General features: G+C 46.4%; 1 protein-coding gene across 3 annotated transcripts in view; it reads left to right on the top strand.

Moving 5' to 3' along the window:
* The window catches only part of LOC106596771 (receptor-type tyrosine-protein phosphatase mu), a 548,750-nt gene that overhangs the window by 252,228 nt on the left and 281,439 nt on the right, over positions 1-15,083 (top strand). For all 3 annotated transcript variants that reach the window (XM_045714448.1, XM_045714447.1, XM_045714446.1), the window contains exons 11-12: positions 1,605-1,806; positions 4,882-4,984. In XM_045714448.1, the coding sequence (XP_045570404.1) occupies positions 1,605-1,806; positions 4,882-4,984 (305 nt within the window). The remainder of the gene's footprint in view (positions 1-1,604; positions 1,807-4,881; positions 4,985-15,083) is intronic.

Genomic DNA, 15,083 nt, shown 5'->3' with positions numbered 1-15,083 from the left:
GTCCAGCACCCTAACAAAAGCTCAATTTACATTTTCCCAGCTAGGAAACATTATAAGCATTCATGTGCACAATTAATCCGTTTTTAGTTTTCCTTCCCTTCTGTCATCATGTCAGTGTCATTTTAATCTCTCTCTCCACTCTCTCTCCTCTCTCTCTATCTCTCTCCGCTCTCTCTTCTCCACTCTCTCTCTATCTATCTCTCTCTACTCTCTCTCCTCTCTCTCTCTCTATCTCTCTCTCCACCTCTCTCTCTCTCTCTCTCTCTCTCTCTCTCTCCACTCTCTCTCTATCTCTCTCTCCACTCTCTCTCTCTCTCTCTCTCTCTCTCTATCTATCTCTCTCCACTCTCTCTATCTATCTCTATCTCTCTCCACTCTCTCTCTATCTATCTCTATCTCTCTCCACTCTCTCTCTCTATCTCTCTCCGCTCTCTCTTCTCCATCTATCTCTCCTCTCTATCTCTCTCTCTGCTCTCTCTTCTCCACTCTCTCTCTATCTATCTCTCTCCACTCTCTCTTCTCCTCTTTCTCTTCTTTCTATGTTATAGGATTTGGCATCACAGCAGACTCATTCCACCAGACAAAGACCAAATAACACACACACACACACACACACACACACACACACACACACACACACACACACACACACACACACACACACACACACACACACACACACACACACACACACACACACACACACACACACACACACACACCAGACTCATTCCACACACAGACAAAGAACAAAGACAAAATGAGAAGAAGCCTCCAAGCATTTCAGAAACTTGATGGACACAAATTATGCAGCACTCCAAACTGTTCCTTTGTGAATTGAAATTGGAATTATAATGAATGTTTTTCTACTATGGGGAGGAAGCAGGAGCGTTGTCTTATAGTGGGCTTTTATACATTATACACAGAGCCTTCAGAAAGTATTCATACCCCTTGACTTATTCTACATTAACAGCGATGATATTCGATAAACAACTAGACTACAGAAAGTAAACGGTGATGATAGTAGATTAACAACGATTTTAGCAGGTTCTGTCTTGCTACCCTTTGCAATGTAAATTATATGACATAAATTATATAAATTATATGTACATTTTTCCACCTTGTCCCCCCTTTTTTTTTTTTTTATCTCAACCCAAAACATTGCCAACTTATTTCCACAAGGTCCAAACCTCTTGACAAGATTGCTTGTGTAGTTGACACTGTCTTTAGAACAGTTTGGGGCGGCAGGTAGCCTAGTGGTTAGAGCGTTGGACTAGTAACCGAAAGGTTGCACGATCGAATCCCCAAACTTACAAGGTGAAAATGTGTCGTTCTGCCCCTGAACAAAGCAGCACTGTTCCTAGCCCGTCATTGAAAATAATAATTTGTTCTTAACTGACACCCCTAGTTAAATAAAGGTATATAAAAAAAAAGGTGACTATGCCAATCTCATTGTCCACAGATCTTCTACAAGCAGATTGCAGTCTCTCCGTGTGCATGTACAGTACACTGTCGAGGTATAGAAACAGACCAAAATAACTATCATGTTCCCTATGTCTGTTTGTCTTGTCTCTCTGTCTCTCTCTCTGTCTGTCTGTCTCCAGATCTCCTACAAGACGGTGAGCTCCTTTGACCCAGAGCTGGATCTGTCTAACCAGAGTGGGAAGGTCCTGAAACACAGCAATGAGACCAGCCACATCTTCCTGGGGCTGTACCCAGGATCCACGTACTCATTCACCCTCCGAGCCTCTACCGCCAAGGGATATGGTCCACCAGTCATCACACAGTTCACCACCAAGATATCAGGTCAGTCCCTAGCTCCTAGACACCTAGCTCCTAGACACCTAGACACCTACCTCCTAGACACCTAGCTCCTAGACACCTAGACACCTAGCTCCTAGACACCTAGCCCCTGGACACCTAGCTCCTAGCACCTAGACACCTAGCTCCTAGACACCTAGCCCCTAGACACCTAGCTCCTAGACACCTAGCCCCTAGACACCTAGCTCCTAGACACCTAGCCCCTAGACGCCTAGCTTCTAGACACCTAGCCACTAGACACCTAGCTCCTAGTCACCTAGCCCCTAGACACCTAGCTCCTAGTCACCTAGCACCTAGACACCTAGCTCCAAGCCTCTTAGCTCCTAGCACCTAGCCCCTAGACGCCTAGCTCCTAGACACCTAGCCCCTAGACACCTAGCACCTAGACACCTAGCTCCTAGACACCTAGCCCCTAGACACCTAGCTCCTAGTCACCTAGCCCCTAGACACCTAGCTCCTAGTCACCTAGCACCTAGACACCTAGCTCCAAGCCTCTTAGCTCCTAGCACCTAGACACCTAGCCCCTAGACACCTAGCCCCTAGACACCTAGCTCCTAGTCACCTAGCTCCTAGTCACCTAGCACCTAGACACCTAGCTCCAAGCCTCTTAGCTCCTAGCACCTAGCCCTAGACACCTAGCCCCTAGACACCTAGCCCCTAGACACCTAGACACCTAGACACCTAGACACCTAGCCCCTAGACACCTAGCTCCTAGACACCTAGCCACTAGACACCTAGCCCCTAGACACCTAGCTCCTAGACACCTAGCTCCTAGACACCTAGCCCCTAGACACCTAGCCCCTAGACACCTAGCTCCTAGACACCTAGCCCCTAGACACCTAGCCCCTAGACACCTAGACACCTAGCCCCTAGCCCCTAGACACCTAGACACCTAGACACCTAGCCCCTAGACACCTAGACACCTAGCCCCTAGACACCTAGACACCTAGCCCCTAGACACCTAGCTCCTAGACACCTAGACACCTAGCTCCTAGACACCTAGACACCTAGCCCCTAGACACCTAGCTCCTAGACACCTAGCCCCTAGACACCTAGCCCCTAGACACCTAGCCCCTAGACACCTAGCTCCTAGACACCTAGCTCCTAGACACCTAGCCACCTAGCCCCTAGACACCTAGCCCCTAGACACCTAGCCCCTAGACACCTAGCTCCTAGACATCTAGCCCCTATACACCTAGCCCCTAGACACCTAGCTCCTAGACACCTAGCTCCTAGACACCTAGCCCCTAGACACCTAGCCCCTAGCCCCTAGACGCCTAGCCCCTAGCCCCTAGACACCTAGCCCCTAGCCCCTAGCCCCTAGACACCTAGCCCCTAGATACCTAGCCCCTAGACACCTAGACACCTAGCCCCTAGACACCTAGCCCCTAGACACCTAGCTCCTAGACACCTAGCCCCTAGACACCTAGCTCCTAGACACCTAGCCCCTAGACACCTAGCCCCTAGACACCTAGACACCTAGCCCCTAGCCACCTAGCCCCTAGACGTCTAGCCCCTAGCCCCTAGACACCGAGCCCCTAGCCCCTAGCCCCTAGACACCTAGCCCCTAGACACCTAGCCCCTAGACACCTAGCTCCTAGACACCTAGCTCCTAGACACCTAGCCCCTAGACACCTAGCCTCTAGACACCTAGCCCCTAGACACCTAGCTCCTAGCCCCTAGCCCCTAGACGCCTAGCCCCTAGCCCCTAGCACCTAGACACCTAGCCCCTAGACACCTAGCCCCTAGACACCTAGCCTCTAGACACCTAGCCCCTAGACACCTAGCTCCTAGACACCTAGCCCCTAGACACCTAGCTCCTAGACACCTAGCCCCTAGACACCTAGCCCCTAGACACCTAGCCCCTAGACACCTAGCCTCTAGCCCCTAGACACCTAGCTCCTAGACACCTAGCCCCTAGCCCCTAGACACCTAGCCCCTAGACACCTAGCCCCTAGACACCTAGCCCCTAGCCCCTAGACACCTAGCCCCTAGACACCTAGCCCCTAGACACCTAGCCTCTAGCCCCTAGACACCTAGCTCCTAGACACCTAGCCCCTAGCCCCTAGACGCCTAGCCCCTAGCCCCTAGACAGCCCTAGCCCCTAGCCCCTAGACACCTAGCCCCTAGATACCTAGCCCCTAGATACCTAGCCCCCTAGCCCCTAGACACCTAGCCCCTAGACACCTAGCCCCTAGACACCTAGCCCCTAGTCACCTAGACACCTAGCCCCTAGACACCTAGACACCTAACCCCTAGACACCTAGCCCCCTAGCCCCTAGCCCCCTAGCCCCTAGACGCCTAGCCCCTAGACACCTAGCCCCTAGACACCTAGCCCCTAGACACCTAGCCCCTAGACACCTAGCCTCTAGCCCCTAGACACCTAGCTCCTAGACACCTAGCCCCTAGCCCCTAGACACCTAGCCCCTAGACACCTAGCCCCTAGACACCTAGCCCCTAGCCTCTAGCCCCTAGACACCTAGCCCCTAGACACCTAGCCCCTAGACACCTAGCCTCTAGACACCTAGCCCCTAGACACCTAGCTCCTAGACACCTAGCCCCTAGACACCTAGCTCCTAGACACCTAGCCCCTAGATACCTAGCCCCTAGACACCTAGCCTCTAGCCCCTAGACACCTAGCTCCTAGACACCTAGCTCCTAGACACCTAGCCCGTAGACACCTAGCTCCTAGACACCTAGCCTCTAGCCCCTAGACACCTAGCCTCTAGCCCCTAGCCCCTAGCCCCTAGACACCTAGCTCCTAGACACCTAGCCCGTAGACACCTAGCCCCTAGACACCTAGACTCTAGCCCCTAGACACCTAGCCTCTAGCCCCTAGCCCCTAGACACCTAGCCTCTAGCCCCTAGACACCTAGCCTCTAGCCCCTAGCCCCTAGCCCCTAGACACCTAGCCTCTAGCCCCTAGACACCTAGACCTTGATCCCAGGAGACTGAGGTAGTATGTTCATGTTGTCCTTCCAGCTCCCTCCATGCCAGCCTATGTTCATGTTGTCCTTCTAGCTCCCTCCATGCCAGCCTATGTTCATGTTGTCCTTCTAGCTCCCTCCATGCCAGCCTATGACCAGGAGACATCTCTGAACCAGACAGACAGCACAGTGACTGTCCTGCTGAAACCTGCACAGAGCCGAGGGGCACCTGTCAGGTAGGATGGTACACACACACACACACACACACACACACACACACACACACACACACACACACACACACACACACACACACACACACACACACACACACACACAACACAATCCATAGAGAGTGTAATTGTTCTACAATGTTCCTGATCTTGGATTATAAATAAAGGTTTTTATACTTTATCATCTAATCTGAGTCCTTTTGAGATGAATGATACCAGCCTGCAGGTCCTCAGTCAGTCAACTCACGTTTACCCAGTGTTTAGCTGCCCTGACTAATGCCTGAACATTTACCCAGCGTTTAGCTGCCCTGAATAATGCCTGAACATTTACCCAGTGTTTAGCTGCCCTGACTAATGCCTGAACATTTACCCAGCGATAAGCTGCCCTGACTAATGCCTGAACATTTACCCAGTGTTTAGCTGCCCTGACTAATGCCTGAACATTTACCCAGCGTTTAGCTGCCCTGACTAATGCCTGAACATTTACCCAGTGTTTAGCTGCCCTGACTAATGCCTGAACATTTACCCAGCGTTTAGCTGCCCTGACTAATGCCTGCACATTTACCCAGCGTTTAGCTGCCCTGACTAATGCCTGAACATTTTCCCAGCGTCTAGCTGTCCTGACTAATGCCTGAACATTTACCCAGTGTTTTCAGACATTTTTGCAAATTTCTATAAAAAAAACTACTGAAATACCTTATTTACATAAGTATTCAGACACTTTGCTATTAGACTCGAAATTGAGCTCAGGTGCATCCTGTTTCCATTGATCATCCTTGAGATGTTTCTACAACTTGATTGGATTCCACCTGTGGTAAATGCAATGGATTGGACATGATTTGGAAAGGCACAGACCTGTCTATATAAGGTCCCACAGTTGACAGCGCATGTCAGAGCAAAAACCAAGTCATGAGGTGAAAAGAATTGTCCGTAGAGGTCCGAGACAGGATTGTATCGAGGCACAAATCTGGGGAAGGGTACCAAAACATTTCTGCAGCATTGAAGGTCTCCAAGAACACAGTGGCCTCCATCATTCTTAAATGGAAGAAGTTTGGAACCACCAAGACTCTTCCTAGAGCTGGCCGCCTGGCCAAACTGAGCAATCGGGGGAGAAGGGTCTTGGTCAGGGAGGTGAAGAACCCGACAGTCACTCTGACAGAGCTCCAGAGTTCCTCTTTGGAGATGGGAGAACCTTCCAGAATGACAACCATCTCTGCAGCACTCCAGCAAACAAGCCTTTATGGTAGAGTGGCCAGATGGAAGCCACTCCTCAGTAAAAGGCACATGACAGCCCGCTTGGAGTTTGCCAAAAGGCATCTAAAGGAATCTCAGCCCATTAGAAACAAGATTATCTGGTCTGATGAAACCAAGCACATAGCCAAGACAACGCAGGAGTGGCTTCGGGACAAGTCTCTGAATGTCCTTGAGTGGTCCAGCCAGAGCCTGGACTTAAACTCGATCGAACATCTCTGGAGAGACCTGAACATAGCCGTGCAGCAACGCTCCCCATCCAACCTGACAGAGCTTGACAGGATCTGCAGAGAAGAATGGGAGAAACTCCCTAAATACAGCTGTGCCAAGCTTGTAGCGTCATACCCAAAAAGACTTGAGGCTGTAATCGCTGCCAAAGGTGCTTCAACAAAGTACTGATTTGATACATTTAATATATTTGCAAACATTTCTAAAATTATGTTTTTGCTTTGTCCTTATGGGGTATTGTGTGTAAATTGATGAGCTAATTTTTTTTTATTTAATCAATTTTAGAATAAGGTTGTAACGTAACAAAATGTGGAAAAAGTCAAGGGGTCTGAATACTTTCCAAATGCACTGCCAAACTGGATCAGGACATCTACTGCTTTCTCAGTCAGGCAGGAGACCGCTTTCTGCTGTAGATAAGCAACCCAGAACTGTGTGAGTGTATTGCATTTGTATTGTATTTATTATGGATCCACATTAGTTCCTGCCAAGGCAGCAGCTACTCTTCCTGGGGTTTATTATGGATCCACATTAGTTCCTGCCAAGGCAGCAGCTACTCTTCCTGGGGTTTATTATGTATCCACATTAGTTCCTGCCAAGGCAGCAGCTACTCTTCCTGGGGTTTATTATGGATCCACATTAGTTCCTGCCAAGGCAGCAGCTACTCTTCCTGGGGTTTATTATGGATCCACATTAGTTCCTGCCAAGGCAGCAGCTACTCTTCCTGGGGGTTTATTATGGATCCCCATTAGTTCCTGCCAAGGCAGCAGCTACTCTTCCTGGGGTTTATTATGGATCTCCATTTAGTATGCCAAGGCAGCAGCTACTCTTCCTGGGGTTTGATACCATTAGTTCCTGCCAAGGCAGCAGCTACTCTTCCTGGGGTTTATTATGGATCTCCATTTAGTTCCTGCCAAGGCAGCAGATACTCTTCCTGGGGTTTATTATGGATCCCCATTAGTTCCTGCCAAGGCAGCAGCTACTCTTCCTGGGGTTTATTATGGATCTCCATTTAGTTCCTGCCAAGGCAGCAGCTACTCTTCCTGGGGTTTATTATGGATCTCCATTTAGTTCCTGTCAAGACAGCAGCTACTCTTCCTGGGGTTTATTATGGATCTCCATTTAGTTCCTGCCAATGCAGCAGCTACTCTTCCTGGGGTTTATTATGGATCCCCATTAGTTCCTGCCAATGCAGCAGCTACTCTTCCTGGGGTTTATTATGGATCTCCATTTAGTTCCTGCCAAGGCAGCAGCTACTCCTCCTGGGGTCTAAAACACATTAAGGCACTTACATTACACATAAAACAAAATATAAAACAGTAAGTCATATAACATTATTACACCGCTAGATATCTACAACACACAGTGTGTTTGCCTCGAAAAGCATCTCATTGCTTGCAGTGTCACTAAGGCCTCACTAAGGTCTCTTCTTCATCAGATTCACCACCTTTACGACTGAGTCGAAACCAGCCCCTAGGTTAGGTTGTAATGCTTTGCTGGCCAAAGGCTCCCTGTGTAGAATACAATGCGTCAGCTTCACGTTGGGCACTACTCTGTCGGACATGAGCTATGAATACAGAGTTGCACCCAGGCATGCATCTTGCTCCATCAGTGCAAATACCAACACAATTTGCCCAGTCAAGTTGTATGTTTTTTTTCAAATGAGTGTCAACCACCTTGAAAATGTCCTCTCCCCCTTGTTGTTGTTTGTAAATGGTCAAAGTAAAGAAATTCCTCCTGGATTCCTCCTGAATTCTTCCTGAATTCCTCCTGGAATCCTCCTGGATTCCTCCTGACTTCCTCCTGGATTCCTCCTGAACTCCTACTGGAATCCTCCTGGATTCCTCCTGGAATCCTACTGGATTCCTCCTGAATTCCTCCTGATATCCTCCTGAACTCGTACTGAATTTCTCATGGTTTCCTCCTGAACTCCTACTGAATTCCTCCTGGATTCCTCCTGAATTCCTCCTGGATTCCTCCTGAATTCCTCCTGATATCCTCCTGGATTCCTCCTGAACTCGTACTGAATTTCTCCTGGTTTCCTCCTGAACTCCTACTGAATTCCTCCTGGATTCCTCCTGGATTCCTCCTGAATTCCTCCTGATATCCTCCTGGATTCCTCCTGGATTCCTCCTGAATTCCTCCTGATATGCTCCTGGATTCCTCCTGGATTCCTCCTGAATTCTTCCTGAATTCCTCCTGGATTCCTCCTGGATTCCTCCTGAACTCCTAATGGAATCCTCCTGGATTCCTCCTGACTTCCTCCTGGATTCCTCCTGAACTCCTACTGGAATCCTCCTGGATTCCTCCTGGAATCCTCCAGGATCCCTCCTGGATTCCTCCTGAATTCCTCCTGGATTCCTCCTGAATTCCTCCTGATATCCTCCTGGATTCCTCCTGAACTCGTACTGAATTTCTCCTGGTTTCCTCCTGAACTCCTACTGAATTCCTCCTGGATTCCTCCTGGATTCCTCCTGAATTCCTCCTGATATCCTCCTGGATTCCTCCTGGATTCCTCCTGAATTCCTCCTGATATGCTCCTGGATTCCTCCTGGATTCCTCTTGAATTCCTCCTGATATCCTCCTGGATTCCTCCTGAACTCGTACTGAATTCCTCCTGGTTTCCTCCTGAACTCCTACTGAATTCCTCCAGGATTCCTCCTGGATTCCTCCTGGATTCCTCCTGAATTCCTCCTGGATTCCTCCTGGATTCCTCCTGAATTCCTCCTGGATTCCTCCAGGATTCCTCCTGGATTCCTCCTGGATTCCTCCTGAATTCCTCCTGGATTCCTCCTGGATTCCTCCAGGATTCCTCCTGGATTCCTCCTGGATTCCTCCTGGATATCATAATACATATCTTCCGTATACCGTCAACTGTGGAATTCCAGCCACATCCGCTGACTCATCTAACTGAAGAGAGCATGTCTTGTTCCGCTTCATTTATTTATTTTTTTATTCCAGATGTTTGTATGTCAGCTGATCTTATTCTAGTGTCCACTGTGTCATTGGAAACTGGGACTGATTCCACTTTTATTGCTGCCTCCTCACCCAAGAGTGACACTGAGACATCACTCAGGCACGGTTCAATGATCTCATCTCCTATATTGTGGGGCTCCTTTGCCTTGGCTATATTTAGGCTCACATTGTCTGAAGCTTTGAGAATAGCTCTGTTCCCTTTGAATGCCTGTTAGAGGGGCAGAACAATGAACTATCATGTTAAATAAAACATCTAAATATGACCTACTCTTGATTTATCTTATCAGCTGTGTGTGTGTGTGTGTGTGTGTGTGTGTGTGTGTGTGTGTGTGTGTGTGTGTGTGTGTGTGTGTGTGTGTGTGTGTGTGTGTGTGTGTGTGTGTGTGTGTGTGTGTGTGTGTGTGTGTGTGTGTGTGTGGGTGTGTGTGTGGGGGTGTGTGTGTGTGTCTGTGTGTCTGTGTGGGTGTGTGTGGGGGTGTGTGTTTGTGTCTGTTCTGGTCTACATTTTGGTATTTTATTAGGATCCCCATTAGTTGTTGGGAAAGCAGCAGCTACTCTTCCTGGGGTTCACACAAAACATGAAACATAATACAGAACCTTAGACAAGAACAGCTCAAAGACAGAACTACATACAGTTGAAGTCGGAAGTTTACATACACCTTATCCAAATACATTTAAACTCAATTTTTCACAATTCCAGACATTTAATCCTAGTAAAAATTCCCCTGTCTTAGGTCAGTTAGGATCACCACTTTATTTTAAGAATGTGAAATGTCAGAATAATAGTAATAATAAGAGAATGATTTATTTCAGCTTTTATTTCTTTCATCACATTCCCAGTGGGTCAGATGTTTACATACACTCAATTAGTATTTGGTAGCATTGCCTTTAAATTGTTTAACTTGGGTCAAATGTTTCAGGTAGCCTTCCACAAGCTTTCCACAATAAGTTGGGTGAATTCCGGCCCATTCCTCCTGACAGAGCTGGTGTAACTGAGTCAGGTTTGTAGGCCTCCTTGCTCGCGCACGCTTTTTCAGTTCTGCCCACAGATTTTCTATAGGATTGAGGTCAGGGCTTTGTGATGGCCACTCCAATACCTTGCCTGTGTTGTCCTTAAGCCATTTTGCCACAACTTTGGAAGTATTCTTGGGGTCATTGTCCATTTGGAAGACCCATTTGCGACCAAGCTTTAACTTCCTGACTGATGTCTTGAGATGTTGCTTCAATATATCCACATAGTTTTCCCATCTCATGATGCCATCTATTTTTTGAAGTGCACCAGTCCATCCTGCAGCAGAGCACCCCCACAACATGATGCTGTCACCCCCGTGCTTCACGGTTGGGATGGTGTTCTTCGGCCTGCATGCGCACCCCTTTTTCCTCCAAATAAAATGATGGTCATTATGGACCAAACAGTTCTAATTTTGTTTCATCAGACCAGAGGACATTTCTCCAAAAGGTACGATCTTTGTCCCCATGTGCAGTTGCAAACCATAGTCTGGATTTTTTATGCGCGTTGGCTTCTTCCTTGCTGAGCGGCCTTTCAGGTTATGTCGATATAGGACTCGTTTTACTGTGAATATAGATACCTTTGTACCTGTTTCCTCCAGCATCTTCACAAGGTCCTTTGCTGTTGTTCTGGGATTTATTTGCACTTTATGCACCAAAGTACATTCATCTCTAGGAGACAGAACGCGTCTCCTTCCTGAGCGGTATGACGGCTGCGTGGTCCCATGGTGTTTATACTTGTGTTCCATTGTTTGTACAGATGAGTGTGGTACCTTCAGGCGTTTGGAAATTGCTCCCAAGGATGAACGAGACTTGTGGAGGTCTACAATTTTTTTTCTGAGACCTTGGCTAATTTCTCTTGATTTTCCCATGATGTCAAGCAAAGAGGCACTGAGTTTGAAGGTAGGCCTTGAAATACATCCACAGGTACACCTCCAATTGACTCAAATTATGTCAATTAGCCTATCAGAAGCTTCTAAAGCCATGACATCATTTTCTGGAATTTTCCAAGCTGTTTAAAGGCACCAGTCAACTTAGTGTATGTAAACTTCTGACCCACTGGAATTGTGATACTGTCACGATAGTCGAAGGGATTAGACCAAGGCGCAGCGGGTTGCGTGCTCATCATTATTTTATTTATATGTGAACACGAAAAAAAACAAGAAACAAAGAAACGACAGTACGACAGTTTCCAAAACAGCAGTGCAAAAAACAACTACCCACAAAGGACAGGTGAAAACAGGGCTACCTAAGTATGACTCCCAATCAGCAACAACGATGTACAGCTGTTCCTGATTGAGAGCCATACCAGGCCAAACAAAGAAAATACACAACATAGAAACCCTAGAATACAAAACAAGAACATAAACCAAAAACCCCGGAACATATAAATCCAACACCCCTCTACATACACACACACACCCCGAACCATATAAAACAAATACCCCCTGACCAAACTACAATAACCAATAACCCCTTATACTGGTCAGGACTTGACAGATACATTAAATTATAAGTGAAATAATCTGTCTGTAAACAATTGTTGGAAAAATTACTTGTGTCATGCACAAAGTAGATGTCCTAACCGACTTGCCAAAACTATAGTTTGTTAACAAGAAATGTGTGGAGTGGTTGAAAAAACGAGTTTTAATGACTCCAACCTAAGTGTATGTAAACTTCCGACTTCAACTGAACATTTTTAAAAAGGCACACGTAGCCTACATATCAATGCATACACACAAACTATCTAGGTCAAGTAGGGGAGAGGCAAGGTGTTGCTTTGTCTGTTTTTTGAAAACAGGTTTGCGGTTTGATGTGTTAAATATTTTTTTTCCAGTTCAGAATAAAACTGATTAATTGTATTTTAACAGCAATGGTTCCAACCTAGACACAGTTTTCAACAATCATTTCTACAGTGAGATGTACAATAGGCCTGATCATGTTTCATATGTACTGTTACTAAGGGTTGCACTATCACTAGCTAGCTAGCTTGTTTTGGCTAACGTTAGCTATTTAGCTATTAGCTGTGTACAAGGGGATTGCTTGAAAGAGCAATCCCACATCTACTACAATGAGAGATAGTGCTCCCTTATTTCTGCTTATAATCCCCTGTTATACAATGACAACAATGCCTTGCTAGCTGACTTACTCTTCCACTGTCGAAGTTGTTTCCTTTAGTTTTCTGCTCTGTTCTGAAAGAACTCCCTGGGTTAATCGTCATCAAATCAAATCACATTTATTTATAATAGCCCATCTTACATCAGCTGATATCTCAAAGTGCTTTACAGAAACCCAGCCTAAAACCCCCAAACAGCAAGCAATGCAGGTATAGAAGCACGGTGGCTAGGAAAAACTCCCTAGAAAGGCCAAAACTTAGGAAGAAACCTAGAGAGGAACCAGGCTATGAAGGGTGGTCCATTTTGTAGATTTTAGGTCAGGATGTGTCTTCCCCTATGAGATTCTCATTACTAACCACAAAAAAACACTGTGAGCGCTCCTCTTTATGCCTCAACGTTTGCGTTAAAACCAAGATCGAGAAACTCATGGCTGTAATTGCGTTTCATGACGATTGAGCTCAGAACTTGTTGCTAGTTTGAGTCCGTTTGATGACAGCGGTGAGCGACGGCGAGTGGGAATGACAAGTCAGTGGCTGACAGCGCGTCATCTGCTGCTGAACGACAACGCTGCAGCGTGTGTATCACAGAGTGATCTTGGAAGTAAACTGCAGAAAAAACGGATCAGGTAAACGGCGAAGCACACGGGCATCTCCCTCCCACTTGCTCAGAGACACCGCTGCTAAGCAGAGAGAGCACTGTTGTACTTGGCCAAATCAATTCTAGTAATTAATGAAATAATTGTACATTTACTCTGACATGTTGCGACCCATACTTTAACAAAGGCTGTTCTACACATTTTAATTACTAACACCTAATTATAATTAACACGACAGCGTGAATCACACACACACACACACACACGTGAATCAAACGCTGTCATTAATTAGCATGCTGGGTTAGTCCTTAATTTACCGCTAGAACCCAGCACTCACTCCCTCCTCTGCACAGAACAAATACTCTAACTGTAGTCCCCTCTTTGGAGATCAGAACTTATGGTTTGGGCCTCACGGTTCACTTTGTTTAATGGTTAGTCAGAGTATGATTGGATGCTAATGTAGTGAATACTGTTAGCTAATTAATCGAACAGGGGGGATAGCGAGATATCAATAGCTCAATGTCACTGTGTTCACCACTAGAGAAAGGGCTGGTGTTTTGATATGGAAAAGTTATAATCCTAACCACTAACCCATACCTTAACCTTAACCCCTACCCTAACCTTAACCCCTACCCTAAACTTAACCCTAACCCTTAACCCTACCTTAACCCCCACCCTAACCTTAAGCCCTACCTTAACCTTAAACCGTACCCTAACCTTAACCTTAATACCTACCCTAATCATAACCCTACCCTAACCTTAACCCTTACCCTAAACCCTACCCTAACCTTAACACCTACCCTTACCCTTCCCCCTACCTTAACCCCTTCCTTAACCTTATACCCTACCCTAACCTTAACTCCTACCCTTACCCTAACCTTAACTCCTACCCTCATCCATACCCTAACCTTAAGCCCTACCCTAACCTCAAATCCTACCCTTATCCCTACCCTAACCTTATTCCTTACCCTTATCCTAACCTCAACTCCTACCCTACCCTAACCTTAACTCCTACCCTTACCCTTATCCTAACCTCAACTCCTACCCTTATCTCTACCCTAACCTTGAATCCCTACCCTAACTTTAAACCCTACCCTTACCATAACCTTAGCCCTACCCTAACCTTAACCCTAACCAAAACTTCTACCCTAACCATAACCCTTACTTTAACCTTTACCTTAACCATTTTAAATGTCAACTTCAATGGGGTAGGGATGTCCCAAAGATACGTGACAGCAAGGACCATGAAATAATTCTGTCTCTCCAGGGTATGAGTCATGTTGATCATTCTGTCTGCATCTCCAGAGACCAATAGGAAAGGTCAAGTTGCATCTCCGGAGACCAATAGGAAAAGGTCATTTTGCATCTCCAGAGACCAATAGGAAAAGGTCATTTTGCATCTCCAGAGACCAATAGGAAAGGTCATTTTGCATCTCCGGAGACCAATAGGAAAAGGTCATTTTGCATCTCCAGAGACCAATAGGAAAAGGTCATTCGGCATCTCCAGAGACCAATAGGAAAAGGTCATTTTGCATCTCCAGAGACCAATAGGAAAAGTGTGACTGAGGCTTGATTTGATGTCTGATCGGTTTGGGAGGTAACACTGCTCCAGATGTTTGACTATTAACTAACTCCCAGACACACACACACACACACACACACACACACACACACTAGCAGATGTTTGGCTGTGATACAGGAAGGAGGGAAATAAAACATCAAACGATGACATCACTTCATTAAAAACCAACGACTCCAAATGTCACTTTTCCTTTCAGCTACACTGAATATTAACACACTTCGTTCAATATTAGATATCATATGTTGAGCTTCTTCAATCAGCTTTCAGTTCACATATTTTAACACAGTTCATGATATATAAGTTATATCTATATATCTCTTAAATATGATTTATATTTATAGATGAAGC

Source organism: Salmo salar, chromosome ssa03 (assembly GCF_905237065.1).
Source record: "Salmo salar chromosome ssa03, Ssal_v3.1, whole genome shotgun sequence".
Taxonomy (NCBI): domain Eukaryota; kingdom Metazoa; phylum Chordata; class Actinopteri; order Salmoniformes; family Salmonidae; genus Salmo; species Salmo salar.
Note: the sequence above shows the minus strand (reverse complement) of the source record. Positions and strands in the feature narration are given on the sequence as shown.